General features: G+C 37.1%; 1 protein-coding gene across 1 annotated transcript in view; it reads left to right on the top strand.

The window, feature by feature from the left end:
- Positions 1-25,473, top strand: part of LOC141362548 (protein Daple-like) — a 102,061-nt gene that overhangs the window by 6,793 nt on the left and 69,795 nt on the right. Inside the window, exon 3 of the mRNA XM_073864788.1 lies at positions 2,208-2,316. Coding sequence (XP_073720889.1) covers positions 2,208-2,316 — 109 coding nt within the window. The remainder of the gene's footprint in view (positions 1-2,207; positions 2,317-25,473) is intronic.

Consider the following 25,473-nt stretch of genomic DNA (forward strand, 5'->3'; position numbering starts at 1 on the left):
ATACAGTACACACTTGACTCAGCATCTATTTCTTGTCATGTCTCTATTAAATGTTGAAATGTACAGTAGTATCCTAGCACCTAGGAAGAATAATTTTTAAAAATTTTGTAAGTCACATTTGCTAAATGTTTAAATTGAATGGTAACTGATAGATGATGTGCTAAAACACTAATACAAAAAACACAGACTATGATTACTATGAATTTAATAAAATGTATTTTTCTGGCCCATTGAAATTAAAAGGACAATTCTTTTGTTTACTGTAGCAGCAGCTCACGCATTGCTGGTTGCTTGGTAACAGACATGACAGTTGATAGCCGAACATGATTAAGCGATTTGGGATTTCCTAACTAGAGATGAGATAAGATTTGGTGAGATAAGATGAGAATCCTAAATCAATTTAAGATTTGCTTCTGTAATATGAATTTGTGAAAAATCTTAACTTAACACAACATATCTTAAGTTAAGACCTAAGATAGAAAGTTTCTGTAACATGCCCCCTGCCATCTAATCCTGACTGTCACAAAATCCCCTAAGTAACTTATTTGGGATATTGTACACAAGTAGAAACATCATCTGAAGAGATTTCTATAGAGTTTGATGCTAGATTGTTGCTAAGCATACAGGTTGACACTTAAATAAGGACAAATGTTTGGAAAAGTAATGCATGTTCTTTGGATTATAATCTAAATTTAATCTTAAATTTTGCTTTTGTTAAAGCTACAATCCTGGAAACATAAAATTGCAGATTACCTTACGTTCTTATATTTACGTGTGCTGAAGTCAAATGTTGTCAGAATGACACATGAAAGCACATACGTACATTTTATTTGGCATTTTAAAAAAGTCTTGTGAAATGTCCCCTTTAAAATAATTATTATAAGCTTGTAGGGGTGTAATGGTATGCAAAAAAATCGCGGTTCGGTATGTACCTCGATTTTAAAGCCACGGTTTGGTTCATTTTCGGTACAGTAAGGGAAAGAAATGCAAACATTAAACTGCAGGTTGTTTATTACTATAAACTTTTTAACAATTATTTTACAAAAAAACACTTTTTAATAAAATAAAATAAAATATATAAAATAAAAAGAATAAGAAATAAAATACTGCTGCAAAATTCTCCACTAAATAAAATACTCTCACTCTCAAACCAATATCACATAATAAAATATAATGAAAAATATAAATAAAGAACTATTTACAGTGCAGCATGACCAATCCCAGCTTGTAGGCCTGCTCATATGGGTTAAAGTGTAAAGTGCAGAATCAACAGTTTCAGACCCGCTCAGATTTTTAAGAAATTGTCCACAGTCTAAAGTGCAGCATTAACAGCTCCTGGCTGAAGGCCTGCTCGGATTCATTCACCTTTCATGTTTTTTGTCAAAAAAATTAACTTGTCCACATTGTCTACGGAAAGGGCAGATCTGCTGGGAGTTACAGCTACCGAACGTGCCGTGTATGTTGTTGTACAGCGCGCATTGTGTGATTATTTTTCTCCAAACTTCTTCAGCGAAAATCCCGCCATGCAGTCGATTTTATTGGTTTAGGTCAGTGGTTCTCAAACTGGGGTCCGTGGCCCCCAGGGGGGCCCCAGTTTTATGACATTTTATAAAATACATTCATTTTGTCATGAATTCTGTGTAATTAAACCTAAAAAATAAGGCTACTAACCAACATTACTACTTTGTATAACTTAATGTTTTGTTTAATTAAAATGTTAAATTTTAGAACAGTTTTTGTCATAAATTTTCTTTGGGGGGGCCGCAAAGGAATGCACTGTACACAAGGGGGGCCGCACGCAGAAAGTTTGAGAACCACTGGTTTAGTTAACAGTGAGATCAGTGATCAGTGTTTGGTGAAGGCAATCTGTACAGTGATTGACATATTGACATGACCAATGAAAACTTTAGAATCACCTGCAGGGTGGGATTTGCGCTGAACGCACGAAAATGTACAGATTTTCTGCACACAAACTATTACATTCGGTCGTTCGGTGCACATATGCACCGTGCCGAAAGCCCTGTACCGAAACGGTCCGGTACGAATACACATACCGTTATACCCCTATAAGCTGGCTCTTGTGAGTCAGTGTAAAGAGACACTGATGTGTTATGTACTTGCTCAACAACAGAGCAAAAATCTCACTTGCAGGTGACTATACATGCAAAAAGGGTTTCAACTTTACCTTTGTTGCTCTTGGTTCTTAGAGACCCAACCCCCATGAATCAGCGGGTCAACAAGCAAGTCAACAACGATATCAACCTGAGAATACAGAACCTCAACACTGTCATCCGACACATCAAAAACTACTACCAGGTAAGAGTCATTCCTCCATATCCTGTTTCAACTGCAGAAGACTTCCTGATTGCTATCAGAGGGTGAGCGTGAAGTGCAGGGTGTTTTAAAGACATCATAATGCGTTCATATGAATGCATGTATGAGATGCCAGACAGCAGCTGGTCTCCACAGACACAAAGTGTTGGTTCCAGTCTCATAAGGGATTAAAACAGTCTGCAGATGTGGATTTGTTTGTGGGTAGCTAGGAGCTTTAATTGTTATCCTGAGTAAAGAGTATCAGCTATATCAAGAACTTCTAAACTGATTCTTGTTATTACAAGAAGGTAACCAGTGGGTAATGATAATGTGTAAAAAAACTATTGACTAGTTGGTATGAGGGAAGTTTTGTATAATCAGATTGGTTTAGGGTTATGTCCACCAGACACTTATCAGATGCATTTCTTTGCCTCTATGAGCACTAAACACATTCATTACATAGGGTCACGTAGGGCTGTTGTTCTGCAGAGTTTAGCTCTAAACAACCAGTTGGGTTGACCAGACTGCTGTCATGACCCATTCCTATTACACACTGCTGTGTTTAATAAAGGATGTTTGCCGGTGTAAAATAGGGGTGAGAGTTCTTTCAACGCATTGGAAATTGAGAAGTCTTTACAATAAATTGTTTATGAGTGACTGTGGCCTTAATGATAGTAATTATTTTGAGGGAACGAGAAGGCTTCAAAGGACAAGGTCCTTCTTAACACTAGTTTATAGAAAACTTAGCATTTGACTCATTTGTGGTATCAAAGGAAAAAGTAGCAGCGGCCGCTTAAAGAAGGCTGTTGTGTTATTTCATACTGTTGGTTTTGGGAGGTGACATCTTTTGATTGGTTTGTCGGTTCTGGGCAGCATCCCATCATCTGAGTAAGCGCTTGCCACATCTGACCCTCTTTTCACTTGGCGACTACTCGGCTGAATTCCTGTTCCAAAATCACTGCTTTTCATCCCAACTTATGAAGTCTGATTGTGTGTGAAAATATCTGGATTTGCTTGTATACTAAGAAATAGTTATACTTTCCCTACTAACAAAATCACCCCTGAATGTATTCCTTGTTTTTGCCATTCTACCATGATTGTAGCCAATGTGTGAAATATACATTTTATTTTTAAGATTAGTCCATTTTCTTAAAAGAAAAATCCAGATAATTTACTCACCACCATGTCATCCAAAATGTTGATGTCTTTCTTTGTTCAGTCGAGAAGAAATTATGTTTTTTAAGGAAAACATTGCAGGATTTTTCTAATTTTAATGGACTTTAATAGAGCCCAACATTTAATACTTAACTCAACACTTAACAGTTTTTTTCAACGGAGTTTCAAAGGACAATAAACAATCCCAAACGAGGCATAAGGGTCTTATCAAGCAAAACGATTGTAATTTTTTACAATAAACATAACAAATATACACTTTTAAAGCACAACTTCTCGTCATGTAGATCCGGTCGTGATGCGCCAGCTGACCCCACGCAATACGTCATGACGTCAAGAGGTCACTACGCATTTACGTTAGGTCGCGCTGGACCGGACCTAGACGAAAAGTTGTGGTTTAAAAGTACATATTTTTTATTTTTCTTGTCAAAAATGACAATTGTTTCGCTAGATAAGACCCTTATGCCTCGTTTGGGATTGTTTATAGTCCTTTGAAACTCAGTTGAAAACTGTTTAAGTGTTGAGTTAAATATTAAATGCCCAACATTATTATCTATTATCTATTAAAGTCCATTAAAATTAGAAAAATCCTGCAATTTCTTCTTGACTGAACAAAGAAAGACATCAACATTTTGGATGACATGGTGATGACTAAATTATCTAGATTTTTCTTTTAAGAAAATGGACTAATCCTTTAAGGGCAAATATTTACCCTCTGCGATTAATGTTCATCTTTGTCATTCTGTGACACAGTTCATACAGTTCATGTCATTCTTTTCAAGTACCCTGGACTGGAGTTTCATGTAAACATCAATGTATATGAATAGGCCAATTTTTCAGTTCTGTGGTACAGTACCGTATTCAGTGCTGTGGTTGGACCATTGTTCTAACATCAAAGTAGTACAAAAGTGCTTTATAAGTGCACGTTTGCCGCCCAATCTCTTCTACAGTACACCGTACCTTACAAATAAGTGCTCTTAGGGCTGGGCGATTTGACCTAAAATCAAAACCTCGGTTAATCTAACATTTGACATCGGTTACGATTAATAAACGATTATTTTTTTGCCTCATAGTTCACTGACAAGGTTGGAAAGTTTAGGGTACACCTTAAATCAGCCTGCAATGCAATTATTCACATTTTTCCCAAAATAACTGCATTACTGAAAAATATTAAATAGACTTAACTCTATGCAGATGTTGCATGTCATTATGTACAATTGATGAAACTTTCAGAATGGGAAGTTATGAACCAAAGAATCATACAACCCCCATGACTAATTATAGACATAAGATACATACATAATAAGTTGTATCCAGATAGCATATTGTAATGAGATGAGTAGGGCAAAATACATACTTGGACTGTATCCTTTACACGTTTCTTGTATTCGATCCATTTTTTCTTAACTGGGCACTGATGTCTAAGCCATTTATTCTCATCTGTAATGCTTTTGGTGTTAATGTAGACTAGAAGTTCTCCCGTTCTCTCTCTCCGTCATCTCTGAAGTGTCTAATTAAACTCACGCGGGCGCGTCTTTTCGCGGTTTTGAGTGAGTGAGATGTGATGACATTACCCGGGCTGCTTAGAGACCCATCGGTAGATTAAACTGAGCGCGTGTGCGGTAAAAACCCGATCGCGCATTCCGTATTTTTGTCACAGGTGCCTGCACATTCGCGAGTACTTCTTAAAAAAAAGTACTGTGCTTCTTTTGGGCACTAGATGATCCTGCTGCTCAGTTAAACAGTGTTTGAGTTCTCCTCCATGTTTCGCTGTGCCACTGACAGGACGGGGCGGAGTTACGCAACATCACACGCAGCAGTTTGTTTTTAAAGGGAAAGTATTAACAGGATTCAAAACCGAAATAACCGACATGATAAAATAATGTCGGTTAGAGGTTCTGAATTTCGGTTTCGGTTATTTTTCGATTAATCGCCCAGCCCTAAGTGCTCTAGCAGTTATATTAAAGTAACAGTTTACTAATAAAGGGCAAAGTATAGTCCATTTTATACGTGATGGTCTGAGTACAGTGCGTGTGACACAATTTTTGTCATCAGAACTTGTACATTACACCCATAGGTCACGCATGTGCGTACAGGTGAATAAAGCATGTAGCCCAGGAAATGTCGCAATACCCATGCGTCGAACATATGTGTTCGTGTACACCTAAAAAAACATAACATATGCAGGGCTTTAGTGTTTTTATGTGTTATAAAGTAATTCTTTCTTGCAGTTGCCAGACCTTGCAATACACACAAACACATGTGAACACACACCTCCAGTGATGGCAGGCCCCCTTAACTGCATGTTTGGTTTGGGTGGAGCTTTTTCGGGAGTTTTTATAAGTCACCCATGTGGGGCTCTGTAATGATTAGTGGAAAAGTCTGTGTTTACGCAGAGGTGCCCTCACCTTCACGTAATTAGGGTTTCAACCAAGTATTTTAATTGGACTCATGTGCCCATCTATACGGTAAAAGATCTTTAGTGTGATATCTTGGTTAAACTTGCTAAAGAGTTTATTCATTTTCTTTGCACTGAAGGGCAAGTGTATATTTTGGGTTGTTTGTGTTGTATAACACTAGTCAGCACTTTTTACTTGTAGATCATCCAAGACAGACAAAAAAGTGCTTGTTCCAAGAAAAGGGGCTTAGTTTGACCCCGGAAACTTGGGCAAGATTTTGGTGTCTGATGTGGGTCAACGCTCTGCTGATCTGGACCAGATGTGTTGTTTTATCCCGTATTTATCACTCCCCCGGAGATCTAATGCAAGGGTCTGTTTGAGAGGAAAAGGGTCACTGAAATGTGAGAACTAAAGGCCTGAAATGTTTTCTTACAAACATTCGGTCAGTGGTCAAAGGAAACGCTTTGTAACTCATTAGATAGCTCACTTCAAAATAGGGGTGGGCGATAAACCGGTAGACATAATTAACCGGTAGAAATTTGTCAACCGGTAGAGATTTTGGACTATCGTTTTTATCGAGGTTACGCGCCCACGTCACGCTCCTGTGCACGTGGTCGCGAAAACGTAACGTTTGTACACGTATTTAAGCACTGCAGTTTTAAAACACGTTATTTTAAGCCATTGAAAAACAGACAACAGATCTGTATGCGTGCGTTCTTTCTGTGTGTCAAGAGCGGACAAGTCGCGCAACCGCTGCTCTTTTTGTCTGTGAGAAGCGCGCAAGTCGGCGACCGCTGCTTATTAAGCTCGTGAGCATTTTTCCGCTTTATTGGCCTTAAAAAGACATATGCGTCAAAATTCCCGTCTTTGCATGCATCCTCATAAACACGACCAGTTAGGTCTGAAGGGAAAGTAAACAGCTAAAAGAGAAACCGCATGTGTAACAGTGTATTGGATCCGGACTTTGGTCTTAAAGGGGAAGTTACCTAATTTTGCTCCTGTCTGTCACTCGTGTTAATCAAACAGCATTGAGAGAAAATCTCTCACTGCTCCTGATTAAATCACTTTTCTACCTTAAATAAAAATATATGTAGGCTTATACATACATGAATAATTATTTATTATCATTCTTATATCATTGACTGTTTATCTTCAGAGAGCTTAGGTTTTGTTTGTTTTTTATCTTCTTTCTATGCTTGTATATGTTTTCTGTGAGAATTATGAAAATTTCTATGGTATTAAAGATTTAAACCTTATTAAAACATAAAAAACTCTACCGTGATACATATCGTTATCATGATATAAAATTAATCCTATCGTGATAGAAGATTTTGGTCATATCGCCCACCCCTACTTCAAAATAAGACCTGTCTGTTAATGATTCTGATTATTCCGTGACCTGTGTCATTTTATCAGTTTAAGCTGTAATGGAGTGCCGCAGGGTTGACACATTTTTGTAGGCCAACACGGAAGTAAGCAGTAAACTGGATCCCTCACCATAAAGCCCATACATTTTTTTCCCATAGACTTTTGAATTATTGCCAAAAATAAGCTGTGTTTAAAACAAGTTTATGACACTTACATGTTTTGTCCAACAAGATAATCTTCACAGATAAACACAACTTTTTTATCTTTTGAAGTCTACATGCGTTTACTAGAAATGAAAAGCTAACCTTAGGCTACACCACGGTCTCTCGACATTAACGTCATCACCACCAAGCTTCCGAGAGCTCTTTCAAACTTTATTAAACACTTTTATTAAAAACATGTTCCTTGATAAGGAAGTACTCTGTTGATGAATCCTTGTTGTGAATTGTGCCCATGTTGTTTTGTTTTTAAGATCTTCATGTAATGGCATTTAAGGTACCCAACAAAAAGTTAAGTGTTTTTTGTTAGATCTTTGTATTTGTAATGTCCTTTTTACTCTTGTGTGCTCTCTCTCTCTCTCTTTTCCCCCATGTACTACGTAGTATCTGAGTGTCGCAAATGATCTCGGCCAAGTGTTCAGAAATGGCTATTCATTCTGGTGATTGGACCAGAAGGCCAGTGAGATAAGCAGTGGACTGTAGACTGGTCTTTTATGTTTATTTGTGGACAAACGAAACAATGTTGCCATTTTCTAAAGATCTATAAACTGAAACATGGTTTTTGATTCAATGGATATAATAGCACAGTTTGTTTGAGCATGCGTATGTGTGTGCGTCAGCCACACAGGAAATGAATGTGATAAAGGAAGATGATTTTAGTGATTCATTAGTGGTGCTTGTTAAGGGCAATAGTGATGCCTCATGGTTTTCTAGGTTTGCGCAATTTAACCAAAAGGTCATATTGCGATTATTTTTATCGTGATTTGAATTTCAGATTGCTGCTGTTCAGATATAAAAAAATGAAAAACGCACAGATTTCCATTACATTAGAACAGGGTGTGTGAATACTGCAAGATAGCAAACAACACCCCTGATTCTGAGTCCCTTGAGTTCAAGAACTGAACTCCTATATTGAATCAAAAGGGATTTGAAAGAACTAACACAGATCTGCATTCACATTGAATCTGACTTTATGTGGATTGTGATCTGTTTTTAATGCAGATAAATTCAGGCTTGGTGCACTTTGCATTCACATTTTAATACCCAACTTAATTATATTAAAACATAACACTGCATCCACTCAATGCATGTTAAAGGGCACCTATTGTCCGATTCACGATTTTACATTTTCTTTAGTGTGTAATTGTGTATTAGTACATGTTAACGATATGCAAAGGGAAATACACCAAAGTAAACGATGACGCATTTTCAACGTAAATCTCTTTTCTTGGACTACAACAAACATACAGATTGTAGGCAACAGTTTACTTCCTGGGATGGTGATGTAGGCCAGGCCCTACATTATCATAATTCATCCCGCTTCGGACTCAGCCTGTAAGTTAACTCCTGTTAGCATTGCATTGTGAGCGAATCCTTCAAACATGGTAAGGAGCGTCACATTTCCGGCTGACGTCAAAGGTATTCAGGCAAATCACAATGTACATATTGGCTGGCCAATCAGGGACACAGAGCTTTTCAAATCGATGAGTTTTGTACAAAATCTGTGCATTTCAGGAAGAGATACAAAACTATATGGTATGTGGTAGGGTTGTTGCGGTGACAGAATTTTCCCACTGGTTAATCAGCGTGTGACAAACCCGGTGATACCGGTTTCACCGGGTGGGAGGGGCTTATAAATGCACATACAGACAAGCGCATTTTACTTTCACTTTTGAATTAAATGCAATTGTTTAAATCCAGCGCTTGCGTACGCTGCGTTAAATTGCGTATGAATTTGCGTGCAAATGCGAGTGCTACAGCTGGTTTAAGTGCTTGAGTCAATGTGCGCAGGTACTTCTGACAGAAACCCGCCAGTCCAAAGCAGAGCAACCGGCTATTCCTCTATAAAGCGCTGCTTGAATGATGGGTTTATTATTATTCTTAATGAAAAACACAACAACAAAACGATCTTGCTTATATTAAACATCATATTATGTATATTATAACAAAAACGAGTAAGCACGCGGCTTCTGCCATTGTCTGGTCTGTCAGCTCGCCGCAGTCTGACAGGAATAAATGAAATCTGACACCCGCAGCCGCTGCTCTGTGATGACGCGCGTTCAGCTCCGCTGAATTCAGGCAGCAGATTCAGTTGTTAGTGTTTGCTCTCTCTAACGAAACTAAATGATTTAATTACAAGAAAATATCAAAACGACGGTGAAAGACGGTGTCGCGGTGGGCAAGTGATCTAACCGGTGAGAGGCTGAAGCACCGGTAATCACTGTTTCACCGACTATCGCAACAAGCCTAGTATGTGGAAAATGTGTTTTTTGAACCATAAATTGTATTATACCGAATACACAAAATAACATTGTTTTTAAGCAATGAAATAGTTGCACTTTAAAAGTAAACTTCAAAAAGAGTAAAACCCTTAAAATTTTGTTTGAAATTTTGTTTGAAATGCTGATTGTCAAGTGGGTTTAGACCCTGTTTATACCTGTTTTTGGTGTCGTCCACTTGTGATGCGATCGACCAAAACGTATCTTAACATCAGGCCTAAGTTAAATTAAAATCACCCCTAATGTTTTGATTCCACAAACCCTTCCAAACACTGAAAAGTTTCTAATGTCATGATCTGGAGATTGTAAATATATCCACATGAGCATTCGGTTACGACGAAAGAGATTCCAGATTGCATGTCTCCAATTCCTAATGCCAAATTTATTCATTCTCCCAGCTTAACCTAGATTTAGCCTTAAGTGCATCTCACATTGGGTGGTTTAATCTTTACAGGCCAGCTATGCCCCAGTTTCATTATGGAATTGAGGATCTATAGTAATCCATTCGGCCATGTCACAAATATATATGTTGGGGGTCTTGAAGAAGACCGTCCTAGTGTCATCTCTCTGTCTGCCCCATACTTTCTGATCTCCCTCACCCATTTAGATTAGCTCTAAAATGACTCACCAGAAAGTGTCTCAGCCTGAAGATAAGGACAACAGACACTGGGAACAATGGGCCGCTGGGGGAGGGGAGGGGTAGTTTGTTGGTTCCTCCCTGCCTATTGTCTGGGAAGCAAGTCGTTGTGAGCATGAGCCACTGTAAGCCGACTCCTCATTGGGCTGGAACATGAGACCCGTGGCCCTGCCGGGGCCCCTGCTCGTGACCGTGCTGTACATAATGAACCATAACATCATAAGAGGACTTCCAATGTTTTGTTTTAGTGTCTGATTGCAGTTTACTCAAATGGATTTAAAATACTTTTGATGTACAGGTTTGGCTCTCGGACAATGATGTGTCAGCTTTATTTATGTTTGCATCTGGTTCGAGGGCCAGCCCCATACCCGTTCATTTTAGCTGGCCTGACAGCTTGGGCATTCCCTGCTAATTCATAATTGCTTGCATTCTTCAGATGCACATGGATGATTCTCACGAAATCCAGACTTAGGTGTCCAGCATCAGATTTTTTTTAAAAAGCCCTTGAAGCCAATTTTTTTGCACATATAAGATTAAGGTCTGAACTTACTATAACCATTAGTTTTAGAGGATTTAAAAAAAAAAATTTCCTATAGGATTATTTACTTTTACTTTTTTTTATTATCATTATCAAAAATTATCATTACCGCAACATGATATTACATTAAATATATGCATTTACAAACTCATGTTTCGGTAATGAGAACTAAAAAGTGGTCTAGGTACTAAGACAAAACAATTTCAACTTTTATCTGGAGAGAAAAAATAAGAACAGCTTACCTGGTAGCCATCTTGAGTGTCACAGTCGATTATGTCCCTTCCAACTATTTTTTTTTTGAAAATGTTACTTTTTTGAGGGCTTAAACCATGATTGAAATTGTTGCGGAGGATGAGCAAATTTGTCTTGGAAACATTTATATTCCTTATTATTATTGTCTCTACATTTACCAATAATCACCAAATACCATGTTTCTTTACTATAAATGTTTATAGTATAACATGCACTGAAGCTTTTTATTTTTTAGATTTTTTTATTATAAATATTTCTATGTCAAAGAACCCAAATCCAGTCATGGACACGTTGCCGTAATGAAAATGTTCCATTTTAATGTGGAAAAAAAGAACAAAATTGGTTTGTATGATGTCATTTAAAATCATGTGCAAAATAGTACATGAAGAGATGTTTGTAACTGTATACTTCTTATTTTGATAATCTTACTTTGCATTTACTTTTTTTATCAAAATATTTCAAGACACCTCATAAGTCTAATTTCGTGAGAATTGCCCACATGCAGACACAGTATTATAAAAGCAAAAACCCCTATTCAGCGCTGCCACACATCCAACCTGCTCGATTTGACTACAGTTTGCTGTTAGCATCAGCGATCACAACCGTCTTAAAGGATGTGGTGAAGACTCATTCGTAGAATATTTGAATCAACCGCACGCAGGCTCTGTAATTGAGGACAGTAACAGCGGCGTTCCTCATGCACTTGGCGGGTTTTTGCGAGTTTCTCTTTATTGTAGCTCTGAAAGAAGGGAGGTGTCTTTTTGAGCTAACCTGCCAGCTCTTTGTTCTTATATTTGCTTGCCCACAGTGGAGATGTAATGGCCGTTCCCAGCGGTGTACAGTTTCCTCTTGCTGTGTACAGTACCTGCACTGGCCTGGAGGCAAGGGTACTCCTTAAGCTGTCTCTGTCTCTCTCCAATGTGGTCTTACATTTTTTTTTCTCTTTGCATGACCTGCTTCACCTAAATCTAAGATGTTTGACCTCTTTCAATAGCTGACTCAATCTTAGTGAAGTAAGATCTGCACACACGTGATCAAGGGTACACACAGTCACTGTGGTTGATTACTTTTTGAAAGCAGGCATCTGTGTGCCTCCCAACCCTGAAAACAGGAAACCCCCTCCTGAGACCAGCTGCCATGGGAAACCCAAAAACAAAGCAGTCTAGACCACTTTCTCTCTGCTAAATAAGATACAAAGTGAATACTAAAGTGACCTTTCATACTTTTTTTTTTAAAATGTTTTGAGTTGCCATTTTAAAGCCAGAGATGATTTGCAAACATGGATTTCAAGGCTGGTTGATAAAGTTTGCTACTGTAAAGCAGATGTTAGGGCAAAACGTGTTCACTTATTCAGGGAGTCAGTGTACAGTACTATGACACCATTTAGATTATTTGTTTTTGCAGTAGTATAGTGACCATATGTAATTTTCGGTCTCTTCAATTTGAAATTTGCATGCAATATTAAAACCAGAATAACATTATAAACTAAAGTGTCATGTTTTAATGTGACCGTCCCTTACTTTTAAGAAATAGCAGGAACCTGCAGGTTCTTTTAAACCTAAATGAAATAAAAGCCTAATTTTTTAATCTAATTAATAACTTTAGGACTTTACTCTACTTAAAATAATTCAAGATGTGCTTGGTGTCAAGAGAGGTCACACTAAATACTGACGTTCACCTGAAGAAACCATTTTGTTCAGAAATTTGTGATTTTGTTTGTATCTTAATAAAGAGAACGAAAAATAAATATTGATTGACATTAAAACTTTGCTAAAACACCAAAGCTGGTAGTGGTCTAATGGTGCATTCACACCAGCGGTGGTAGAGGCAGCAAAAACGCGCTATTCGCGTGTAGTTGGATGCTTGAACATTTGAGTTTACTCGCTTCATTCGCTCGTGAAATTCTAGTCATTCGAGACATTCACGTGGAAATTCGCATCATGGAAGGGGCTTCTGCAACTCCACTCGCTTCCTGTACTCGTGTCACTACTACAGCAAGGTCCTGATTGGTTTACGCGGCGCAAAAAATACGCGAAAGTTCAGATTTTTCAACTCGCGCATTTCCCGCAGCAACGCTGTATTTGCGCGGAACACGCCTTCTAAGCCATTCGCGCATACCGCGCTGCAGGATGCCTAATCGCGTCTTTGCATTGACTTAACATGCACACTAAAAAAATACAGGGTTGTTTTTAACCCAGGGTTGGGTAACTATAGGACAGAACACATTTCAGGGTTAAAATGACCCAAATAATGGGTTGTTTTAACCCAACTATTGGGTTGTTTCAACATGGTTGATTAACAATAACCCAGCAGTTGGGTTAAAACAACCCATTTTTTGGGTCATTTTAACCCAGAAATGTGTTCTGTCCTATAGTTACCCAGCCCTGGGTTAAATATTTTTTAGAGTGTGTAAATCACTCTCGCTTGCCGCCTCTACTGCGTCTGGTGTGAACCCTGCATAAGACTTTTGCACAGTACTGTATGTTGCAGAGCAAATTAAGTAAAATCCTAAACTTCTTAAAGTCTAAAAACTGCAGCCTATCCTGTTGCATGATGCAAGCCTACCTTATCAAGTGTAATGTAATATCGCTTGGACAGAAATTCACAGAGCAAAATGGCATCTTTAAATCAGGTTAAGCAAATGAAAATACTACCTTATTGTGCCTAAAATTCTGATATACCAACACAGAAAGCTTTAGTGTAAATGTGTATGTTTTTGTGTGTGTGTGTGTGGGGGGGGGGTGGTTGGATGTCACAAAGCATATGGGAAATATGCCTTGCTCCATAAACCAGCTTAATAAGCCCTGTAGCTATTCTTCTTTGACGGTATACACAAGTTGCAACAATTACATTTTGCCATTTTTCTTTACTGACATGCTACCCCTCAAGCCTAAAGAAAATATCCACAAGTAATTACAACTTTGTGGTGGGTTTGTGGGCACCATCCCAACAACAGGATGCATTAGTGTCACAGTCGTAAGTTATACAAGAGCTGTGTTTGGAGACTCTAGTTGTCTTCAGTTGCACCAGCCTGAAGTTTTCTCTATTCATTAAATGCCATATGGAGCAACTCTAGATTTGACAAACATCTGTCACTTTCAAATGTGACACATGTAGCATACGTCTCTTGCTTGGGAGCTCTGGTCAAAGATCAAGATTCATCCATTGTTGGCACAGCCCATCTAGAGACAGAGGTGCTGGCATCTAAACTTTTACACAAACATGGTCGTGCTGCTATGGTGGTCATTTCACTTCTGTATAGATGGGACTAAAGTGGGGGGTTGTGTGTGTGTGTGGGGGGGGTTCCATTAGGCTCCTTTTATTTAATAAAGAATTAGGGGAAAGGGGGCTGTTATGGCTCTTTAGGTCAATGAGAGTTGCCAAGGAGTCTGGAATGTCTCTCCCTTCTGTCCCTGCTGTTGCCCTCGAAGTCAATGGAAGTGAATGCCGGTGTGTCCACACATACACAGAGACCAGAGGAGGATTTACATCTTTTGTAAGCTACTTGTGACCTGTGTTTTCAAGTTGTGGAGGGATTTGGGGTGTAAACCTGTGGATTTATTTGGTAAAAAGTTACAAAAGTACAAAAAATCTGCTAGGTACATTTTAAATCTGTCTATCCATCCATTCATCCATCTAAGCATGCATTGGTTGGACTGCATTGTTTTCAATAGATTTTATTCCTTTGTCTTTGGATTTTGGTTCGATTCTGGTGCATCTTTTCACTGGAGGCAGTATAGGTTTGTAACCATGGTAATGCTAATGGCATTAACTATAATACATTACACATCAGGGTGAACTTACACAATCTACGTTCAGTGTAACTGTGCCAAGTTGGATGGTGCAACAGATGAAAGTATTCATGATTAAGACCAGCATAAGGCTTACACACAACTTTTTCATGTAACCGGCCTCTCCACTGAATGTTAATCTGCTCTTCATCTTCCCAAGCGTATTCATTGGACGACATAAAACAAAAAATGATTCATGCCATAAGAATATTGTGGGTTAACACACAAAAGTATTCTATTACAGTAATATACACAGACTTACAAAAAATCTACCCCTAATGTATGCTTGATGCACTGTTCACTTGTTTTTGCAGTGCTCTGTGGAACATTTTTAGTTTCAGGAAGTGGTGACGTGCGCTGTGACCACATGGCATGAGTGCTCACCTGGGCTCTTTGTGTACAGGTTCAGATGTTAGCGACTGATATCGTGCTACTATATTTGGACACTGTTTGCCGTCTTGGCCTTTATGTGGTTTTCTGGCGCTTTCATAATGCCCTACTGTCATTATAACCTTGAATAGAGACTCATGTTGCACATTTCACATTAGAAACAAAAAATAAGACAGGAAGCTGTCTGCATGCCTGTGAGGTGAAAATGGTGATGAGGTACAGTCCTGACTGTGAAGGACCGGATGGGAATTTCTTTGTAATTGGAACAAATCCCTCAACCCAAGTATTAATCTTTGGCACCTAACTCATTGAAACATTTGTGCTATTGAATGATACCTGAAAATATGCAGCAAGGTGTGCCATGACTTTTTTAAGCAGTTTTCATTTTTTGCCTTGGAGGGAAAATGCGCGAGGAAGAGACATAGTTAGGCATACATTTAAGGCATGTAATTGCATGTGAGCGATTAGAAGCACTTTGATATGTTTACCATGACATGATTTTAATGTAAACACATTTGGTTATGTCGGAAGTGACTTGACAAAATGGGCTAAAAATTTTAATCTGTGATGTAATTTGTAATTTACAATAATAATAACATTGAAATATTGACAGGTTTAACCTAAAGGTTAATAAACAGTTTGTAGTTAAATTTGTTTCTATTACTTGTAATATGCTTGTGGTCTACAATATAACTTCAAACAACTGACTGTTGTCTACTTTTTTAAAGCAATATTTTACCAAAGCACAGTCAGTGCCATTGTTTTTATTTATTGTGTAATATTGAACATTTGAAAAAGATTATAGAAGCTTGTTGAAAAGTAGGGCTGGGCAAAAAAATAGATATTTCGATTAATCGTTTTTTTTTTATGGGGTCGATTCAAAATCGATTCTCAAAGAGCAGAATCGATTTTTTTCATATTTATTTCCGCAAACATTGAACATAAGATTAATGTTAATCTAATTACTAGTCTTCTTCACTAGATGTCACCCTGTTTTTTGCCTTCCGCTGTGTTACCAAGGAGAGAGACGCGAGCCTGTCATTCATTTATTTACTTAAAATGGCAGTTTCAGGTGCTTCATCGACGTTGATGCCACCTTCACATAAAAAGTCAGAAGTATGGAAGCATTTTAGATTTCACAAGCAAGACGACGATGTTAGTGTTGTGGCTTTTAATTTCTTTTTATTAATTACCCACTTGTAAACTGCTGTTCACTGTTCTTTTTTATTAATATAGTATTTGTATTAAATCCATATTCATTGAGTTGAATCAAGAATCAAGTATAAAAACCGGAATCGAAAATTGAATCGAGAATCGAAATCGAATTGATTTAATAGCTTGTGAATCGAAATCGAATCGGTCTGTAACATCTGAATTGATACCCAGCCCTATTAAAAAGTGACTTAGTAGTTTTTTGTAGTATTGCAAATCATGTAATTTTGTTGGTATTAGTATTGACTAATAAAATTGTGACCCTGGACCACAAACCAGTCATAAAAGTCAATTTTTTGTTTAGGAAAGGACAGTATTTGGTCAGAATATTTTTTGCATCATTTTAAACGTATTAAACACAGCGCATATTTTAAACGAAAATATATTTGGCAAAGAAGTTCAAAAGTTGGCTACATTTCATCTTTAACATTAGATAATATTTTCATTTATTAATAAAATTATTTTTAAAATGTTTGTTCATTATTACTCTTAACGAAAAACTCAACCCCAATTAAAAACTTACCTAAGTTAAGCGAAGAAATCAAACTTTCCGACTTTCACATTTACGTGAATTTTGTAAGTCAGGAAATTATTTACACCATATGAGTGCAGTATAATTTAACTAACGATCATGTGCTGTGCTGTGCTGGTGTGATTATGCTTTTTGCGCTACAGAGAACAAAATATTTCAGTCAACCGTTCATGCATTTAAAGGCGGAGTCCATGATGTTTGAAAAACGCTTTGGAAAAGGAGACGGGCCGACTACCAAAACACACTTATGGCCAATCAGCAGTAAGGAGCGTGTCTACTAACCGACATCCTTGCCGGGTTGCGTATGTGTGGGGCGGGTCTATCAACAGAAGGTCCAGATTTTATTGGGGTAGGGGCGTGTTTGTTTAGGTGATTTAAAATATCAACATTGGCTTTCAAACATCGTGGACTCCGCCTTTAAGAGGCACCGAAATGAGGCACAGAAATCTGTGTTCTGATTCGGTCCGGTAGGTACCGGCCATATAGGCATCGGTGCCTTAATGGCCAGCGTTTCTGTACCCGACCCTAGTTGAGACCTGTGAGAGTGTATTTTCTTTGTGAATTTTTAGCAATTTTCTATTTTCGCTTGGGTAGGTTTTTTTGCATCAGTACACTAAAGGAGTTTTAGTAGGATAGTATTTTTGGAGCTTATGAAAACATGCAATTCTGTAGCAAGAAATGACTTTTTCGGCTGTAATGTTGCATACAGTGTTATGACAGGGCCTCTGTGGATCAGGTTAGTTTTAAATCTGGCTGCTGTGGGCATGTCAGCATGTGGTTTGCTCCACAGGAACGTGAATATAGAACACTGGGCCACTGAGTAGTGAAAGAAATGGGTAAACAACATGTGGTTTGAGCTGGTCTGCTGATTAGATATTGATCATCTGTGGTTTCTTCATTGCATATCGATAAAAAACCCTTAGGCAAGTATGGGTCACTGTAACACAGAGGACCTTGTCTGAAAGAGTCACAATGACCATTGATTTTTCCCTTTGTAAAACTAGTGCACTTTAAATAAATAAGTGTTGTTGTGCACAGTAATCTGCATATTCATAGATCAAGGGTGTAGTGTTACATTCCAGTTATTTTAAACCATGAAGAAATTACTTTCACAGGAAAAACATTTTTCTGATTTTCTGATTTACATTTGTCAGAACAGCTTTACAGAGCAACTGTATAGATTTTTCGCTTTGCTACTGTAATTGCTGCTGTAATGTTTCTGTAATCTTCACAGAGTAGAATGCAAATGACAAGTACCATTTCAAATGTTTCCTGAATATACAGCTGTGCTTCATTTAAGAAAATGTGGTTTGTCTTTTGATAAAAACAGTGACTAGGGCTGCACGATAAATCACATGATTGTCATGTGCTTCTTGTCAGTAAAGCCGGTTCCTTGATTAGTAGTAAATCGTCATCACCTGCTTTCCTACATTCCTACAGCATTTACTACACAAAGCCGTAGTTAACTGACAATCGGGGCAATTTCGAATTTATTATCGTGGACGTATCCCCTGCGATATCTATGCGATATGGCCCAGCTTGTCAGGGAACTACGGCTATGTGTAGTAAATGCTGCTCCATCTGAAAGAAGGTGATGGCAAATTACGACTTTTTCTCCTAGGGGTTTTTTTCATCCCCTCGAGAGTCCGCCACCTTTGACTTAACTTACTAGTTTACTGTATACGTTACATTATTACTATGCTCGTTTTTCTCGGTTTCATACATCTATTAATGTAAAGCTGCTTTGAAACAATTAACTATTGTGAAAAGCGTTATAAATAAAATTGAATTGAATTGAATTGAATTGAATTGAATTGAATTGAATTGAATTGAATTGAATTGAATTGAATTGAATTGAATTGAATTGAATTGAATTGAACCTGGACATGGTTTTCCTGTACATTTTCCTATATGGGCAATTATTACATGCATTTTCAACCTTATCATGAAAGTTTTTACCCAAAGTTTTTATCATACTGATATCTTGGATGCAAATATTTGGTGGTTTAAACACCAATGCAAAGTCTCTATTGAAGTTTTTTAAAGCATTTTTTATGATGTTCAATAGTTAAGTAAGTGCTAATTTTGGAATTGTCACATCCGTAACAGAGAAATGTCACATCTCCAATGCTGTTTTCTCCTCATAAATGCCCATACAAAACATAAAATTAATATTATTTGTTCTTTGAAGAGCCATCCTTCTAGGTTTTGGATGTTATTGCTTCTGGTTTGTGGGTTTTAGTTCTTACAAAGAATGTTGTCTCCCAAAAACTTTTTTGTCACATCCATAATGCATGCATGTTCATGCATGGACTCTAATCTATCATCGGGGGTTATGAAAATATAAACAGATGGTTTTGTATATTGGTAATAAATGCATTCTCTGAGAAAGTCTTGACCGCAAATGTCTAGGGGTGTCCTCGACTAAGGATTTACATATTCGAATCAGAATTGTCGAATCTTTCCATAGTCGACCGATAGTCGAATCATATCTATGTTTGTCTGCATGGGTTGGGAGGGGGCCAGACCAGGTACAAATTGGTAACTTTTATTTTCTTTCACAAGCAGCACACATAAACAACTTTCTGTTAAAGTGACCAAAACTGTCTTTCAAATGATGAACGAAGACAAAACTGACGATGCATTTATATATTTATTTTTTTAAGGTAAAATATATAAGGCAACATTTGTTTATTTATTTCTCATAACATTTTAAAGCCACGATCTACAGAACATCACACAAAAATACATTTTGATAACTAAACCTAAAAAAAAAATAACAAAGGTGATTCTGCCTTGGAAACCCCGGCTACAATTAAGTGTTTTTATTTAATTTGGAGATATAGTGCGTCAAAGCAGTCATGACCAAAAAAAACCCGACAAATGAGAAATGACAAATAATTTGTGATTGTGACTGTAAATGATAAAAACGAATCTTTATTTACAATTCATTAAACGTAAATTTATAACAAGAAAAACACTGAAATGAATGATTTTATAGACACTACGTGTTATTATTTACCACAGAAATACCTGCTTGCTTGCTCTGACTTTGATCATCTCTGTATTCACTTTAGATACAGAAAGACCGGATGATATTATTTATTTCAGGAATCTCTTTGCTATCATTTAAAAGTGAACACCAACCATAATATTAAATCACAAGAAAGACATTCGTGTCAGGCAGAAATAGGTTCGGTGCAGATAGTTTCCGTTTCATCACCGAATTTTAAAAAAACGGCTTACCTGTTTTGTAGTGTAACTTTTGACAAGATAACCAAAATGTATGATAAATACATTTTAAAAACGTATACCCGTCGAAAAACATCCGTTTTTTTAATGTTTAGTTTGATGAACTCCTAAATATAAGACGCAGATCACCTAGCCCGTTCGGCTAAATTACATGCGCAAGCATGGCCAGAACGCAATAGCGCAACATCGATACAACGAAAAGCAATCCAAAATTTACAGACTTAAATTAGATCAGAATTTACGTTTATAATAGATACATTTTTTAAATAAAATAAGGTCAGAAGTAACAAAGTGCAGAATAAATATACAAAGTGCCTCAAGAGCACAGAAACAAAACACAAGCCAAATAGATAAATCATATAACCCAGAGTGATTTATAAATAAAATAAAATAAATTATTAAAAGAATAGAAAAGTATAGCCATAATATAATTGCCAGCTTTGTCTTTTAAATGTAGAAACAAAGAGGCAATGGTTTATTAACATAGGAACCTCTTATGGACGTGTAGCCCGGTCACAGGGGATGTTGGATTTATTAAGGCATTTTAAAAATATTTATTGAAAGCTGTTACTGCACATATTATTTGCAGCATTATCATAATATGCTGTATATTAATATATTGGGAGAAAGCTGTTATATGTGAAATCAGATAATGTGTGCACCCATATACGGCCAAAATTAAATGATCCTCATTTCATAACACATCTGCGACGATTCGACTGTGAGATTGGTAGTCGAATCAGGCTTCTCCTATCGATGCATCGAATCTTCGACTATTCGGGGTCACCCCTAAAAATGTCACATTCATAACACTGGAATTGCGCATATAGACGGTTTCATTGCACGCACGTGTGCGTTGTTGCATTTATGTGTCTGGATGGAACTTAACTTCTATTCTGTGTTTGTATAATGGTCTTGCTGGTGGCTAAACTGAACTTTGGAACAAATACCTCTTCGAAAATAACAAATGTTTTGGTTTCCTAAAGATTGAGGAGAGACTGCGATCATGGATCACCTGTATGTGAGAGGTTTAGCAGCTGATCTGTATTAATATTGTATAAATTATATAGTACATATTTTTAGGGCTGGGCGGTATGACGGTATATTCCGTTCCCGCAAAATAAAATGTCAGACGTAACAGACTTTTCTATTTTCTATCAAATAAGTGGGCGTGGCTAACTCTGCCCTCCCGCATGTTAGACTTCGTGTGACGGAGAAACGTGTAAAACAATTCACTTATAAAACATGAACGAGTTATTTCTGTAATTTTTATAATAAGTGCCAGTGAATCCACCGCAGGTCTCGCAGCGAGACTCTAGCTCGCTCACTCTCTCTCTCTCTCTATCTGTGCTCATGCAGCAGCCGGACAGTCTCTCGCGTGCAGAGTCTCAACTTTAAGCAAGCTAAGACAAACTCGCGTTTATATCAGTGACACGTGCGTTGCTGGAGCGATGTAGTTTGACGCGCCATTTGCTTAAAGTACAACCATATTTGATCGGAAAGACGAGAAAGAGACGCAAATGTTAAGATCTACTAGAAAGTAAAGGGTGTCAAGACCTTAAAACAGACTTCATGATCATCACATCATAGCACCTGTCATATTTATAATATCTAGAGCTTCGTCTCTCATATAGGCTATAGGTATTTATCCTGTCTGTAGGTTTTTGCATATATCTGTTCATTTTACATATTGCCTATTTTTAATGTAATGTATGCATAAATACAAAATACAATGAAGGCATACTATAGCTTCAATAGTCTATAACAGGGGTCTCAAACTCAAACTGGCTTGGGGCCATTTCTAAGACAGACATTTCATCGGGGGGCCGCAGAGCTATTTTTACGTTCAAAAAAGTACAATATTTCTGTAAATGTCATGTTTAATTTCTATTATTTAATGTATAATAATACTTCAAAATATATAAGCAGTGGTTTTATCTTTTTAATTTACATTATTTTATAAAAGTAGATATAAAAGTAAATCTTTTCTTAACCATATCTTAACTAAGACCTATTATAACCTTGCACTAAACCAACAAATTTAATTCCTGTATACATTTATAAACTATTATAAAAAATTACCATCCGTAAGTGTTCCTGTTTTGATTTATTTTGGATTGTTTTCAATCATAGTATTGACTTCATTATGTTCTTTGTTATTTCAGTTTTAATGAATTTTTTATTATATGTGAGAAAATATTAATAAGTCAAAGTGATCCCAACTTTTGAATGGGTAGGTACTATGTTAAAGCTAGTTGGACAGAAAAAATATTAATACTGCTCTATGTGTAATTGAATAGTAAGCTACATAATAATTATATATAACAGTATACATACTTTTATCTTCTGTACATTTCTCCTCATCTTTTCTCTTTTTTTAACCTGTGCACTTTTATGGCTCTTTTCCTATCTGTAGTTTAAAATGTGTTGCATTACATAAACCGGTCTGCCTCCCTTAGAAGCTGTGACTTGAAGTGGACTAATCCCACCGCAGCTCAATCTTCTCTGAGTAACATCTGAGTATCCACCCGGAAGCAAAAAATCTTCTCTGGACAAACACTACAAAGTCCCGACCAGATTAACTGATCGCACGGTGACAATGGTATGATTGACGCGAGGTTCAGTTGAGGAATTAAAATCCGATCGTGCATTTCGTCATCCTCGACATCACGGAGCGCGCGCGGTTCATGGCTGCGTAGCAACGGGTGACGCGACCCGCCACGGAGCGCAACTTCCGCTCCCGAGCACTTTGGAAAATGTTTTGACTCGTTTTAACGCGTTGTTAGACGCGACATGTGAACGAACACTTGAACGTTTAAATAAAAAATCTAACGAAAATAAAACAAAGTGAATACAAATCTTTCTGCGGGCCAGATTGTGTTATATTTTTGAAAGGTGACGCGGGCCGCAGAGAGGGGGAGGGCGGGCCGCAAATGGCCCGCGGGCCTGGAGTTTGAGACCACTGGTCTATAAAATGAATAACTCAATTATAAACAAGATTCTGTCTTATCAAGACTTAATCTGTTGTTATCTTCTGGGCATTTTCACTTTAACATTATTAACTTTAAATTGCTCATAATTTAAAACTGCGGTGGGCATTTAGTTCAAAGCTAGAGTGAGTGGCAAATTTCTGTACATTTTTATAATAAAAAACAATATAAACTGAAAAACATTTATACCGTGAAATATACCGTTCCGTGAAATAAAATGACTCATTCCGTGGAATAGATTTTTGGTCATTCCGCCCACCCCTACACATTTTACACAATAGCGTTTGCTCAGTGTAGTTTTTAATATGCTTTAGTTATGATTTGAACTAAGATAATCTACTTATTTATTTAGCTTGTTATCAGAAATAAACTACTTTAAATTGACTGTTTTGATTATTTGTGGAAGTTGACCAAAAGTTAGGTTTGTTCCATGAAAGCCGTTTGTTTATGTTGTTACTGCTGAAATTGTCTATAGCTTTTTGTAATATTTATTGCACTTTCTGTTGACAAAAGCATGCTCAAGTAGCACAGTTCATTTTACTTAACTCTTCCTCTGATTTAAACATCATTGGTGGTGTTTGAATGAAATATAAGTGGCTCTTCATATACAGTACTGTGCAGAAGTCTAAGGCCACCATGTCAGAATTAGATTTGTTGTTTTTGCAATGTTATAGTGATCATATATAATTGTTTCTCAATCTCTTTAATAGAATACATCTAGAAAATACAGGAAATGTGTATAAGACTTTAATAAAATTAAATCCTAATTTCTAATTTTAAAGAAATTATTCTGTTTACTTCATTCTGCTCAAAAACGCTCAAGATGTGTTTAGTGCCAAGAGAGGTCACACTAAACACCGACGATGCCTAAAGAAGACATTTAGTCCTGAAATTTTTTTTTTTTTACAGATTTCCTGTATCTCTGTTTGTATTTTAATAAAACAGATAATAAATATGAATGGAAATTAATACTTCTAAAACAACAAGTCTGGTGGTGGTGGCCTAAGACTTTTGCACAGTACTGTACATCTTGACTTCCAGTTAGTGTTTGCAATATTTTGCTTATCAGTGTTCTGTTCACATGGTGAGAATCATGTTTTGGAACATAAAGTAATTGTTTATGCTTCTCTAGTGGAAAGGCTTTTAGTGTGCAAACAGTTGAGGTAAACTGTACATTTACATATTGTTACTTTTGTATTGTTGTATTGTTTGTTGTTTAAAAACGTATTCTCCGGTTTCTCATGTGAAGTTCTTGGGTACACGTTATTGGGTTTCCTCTTTCTTTAATTTGCGATTTCTACAGTCTTACAATGAAACATAATAGCACAGATTGTTTCTGTTACTCAGATTCTGTTTATCTGAACTCAAGTTATTGAAGTTGAGCCTCCGTTGTGAAAAGCTCATGTCCAATCAGTTTGCTTTGACTCTCTATCATCACTCCAAATATTTACTGGAAATTGAAATCCAAATCATTTTAAACATGGAACTTGTGCAATGGTGAAAAAATTGGCAAAATAATAAAAAAAATGTGTTCTGTATTTCGGCCTTCGGCTGAGTTTTTTATTTTATTCCGCCAAGAATTTTCCTTTCGGTGCATCCCTAGTTTATAGTTTATTATAATGTCAGCCAGTCACTAAAAGACAAAGTGATAGAGGGATTTTTTTAAAGAATTTGATTTTGTGATATTCACTTACTGACTATCCTGCATATCACACAGTTACTTACCAAGCAGATACAGGGCAATATACATTTGCAGTTCATACATTGACCACACTGTCCTGTAATGCTGAACCTAGCAGGGGATGGGCAGATACCAGTGTCCACTTCAATAAAAACAGCCCCAGAGCCAAAGGTCTGAAAAGCACAGGCGCTTATGTCCTACTTTACAGGTCAGTCATTGTTCCATACAGCAACAGAGGAAATGAGCTCAGGAATATTTCTATGAAACTTTCCAACTTGCATTAAATCATCACTTAATAAATGCATATAATATGCCAAGCCATCATTTTAGTGGATGCTTCTGGGGTGTAACCAAGTATGAGGGTTATCCTGCTTTTACATTGGAAAATGAAGTTTGCTATAACACGCACTGCCCGGTTTTCACACTGCACCTACCACGATATTTTTTT

This window comes from Misgurnus anguillicaudatus, unplaced genomic scaffold (genome assembly GCF_027580225.2).
Source record: "Misgurnus anguillicaudatus unplaced genomic scaffold, ASM2758022v2 HiC_scaffold_28, whole genome shotgun sequence".
NCBI classification, from domain to species: Eukaryota; Metazoa; Chordata; class Actinopteri; order Cypriniformes; family Cobitidae; genus Misgurnus; species Misgurnus anguillicaudatus.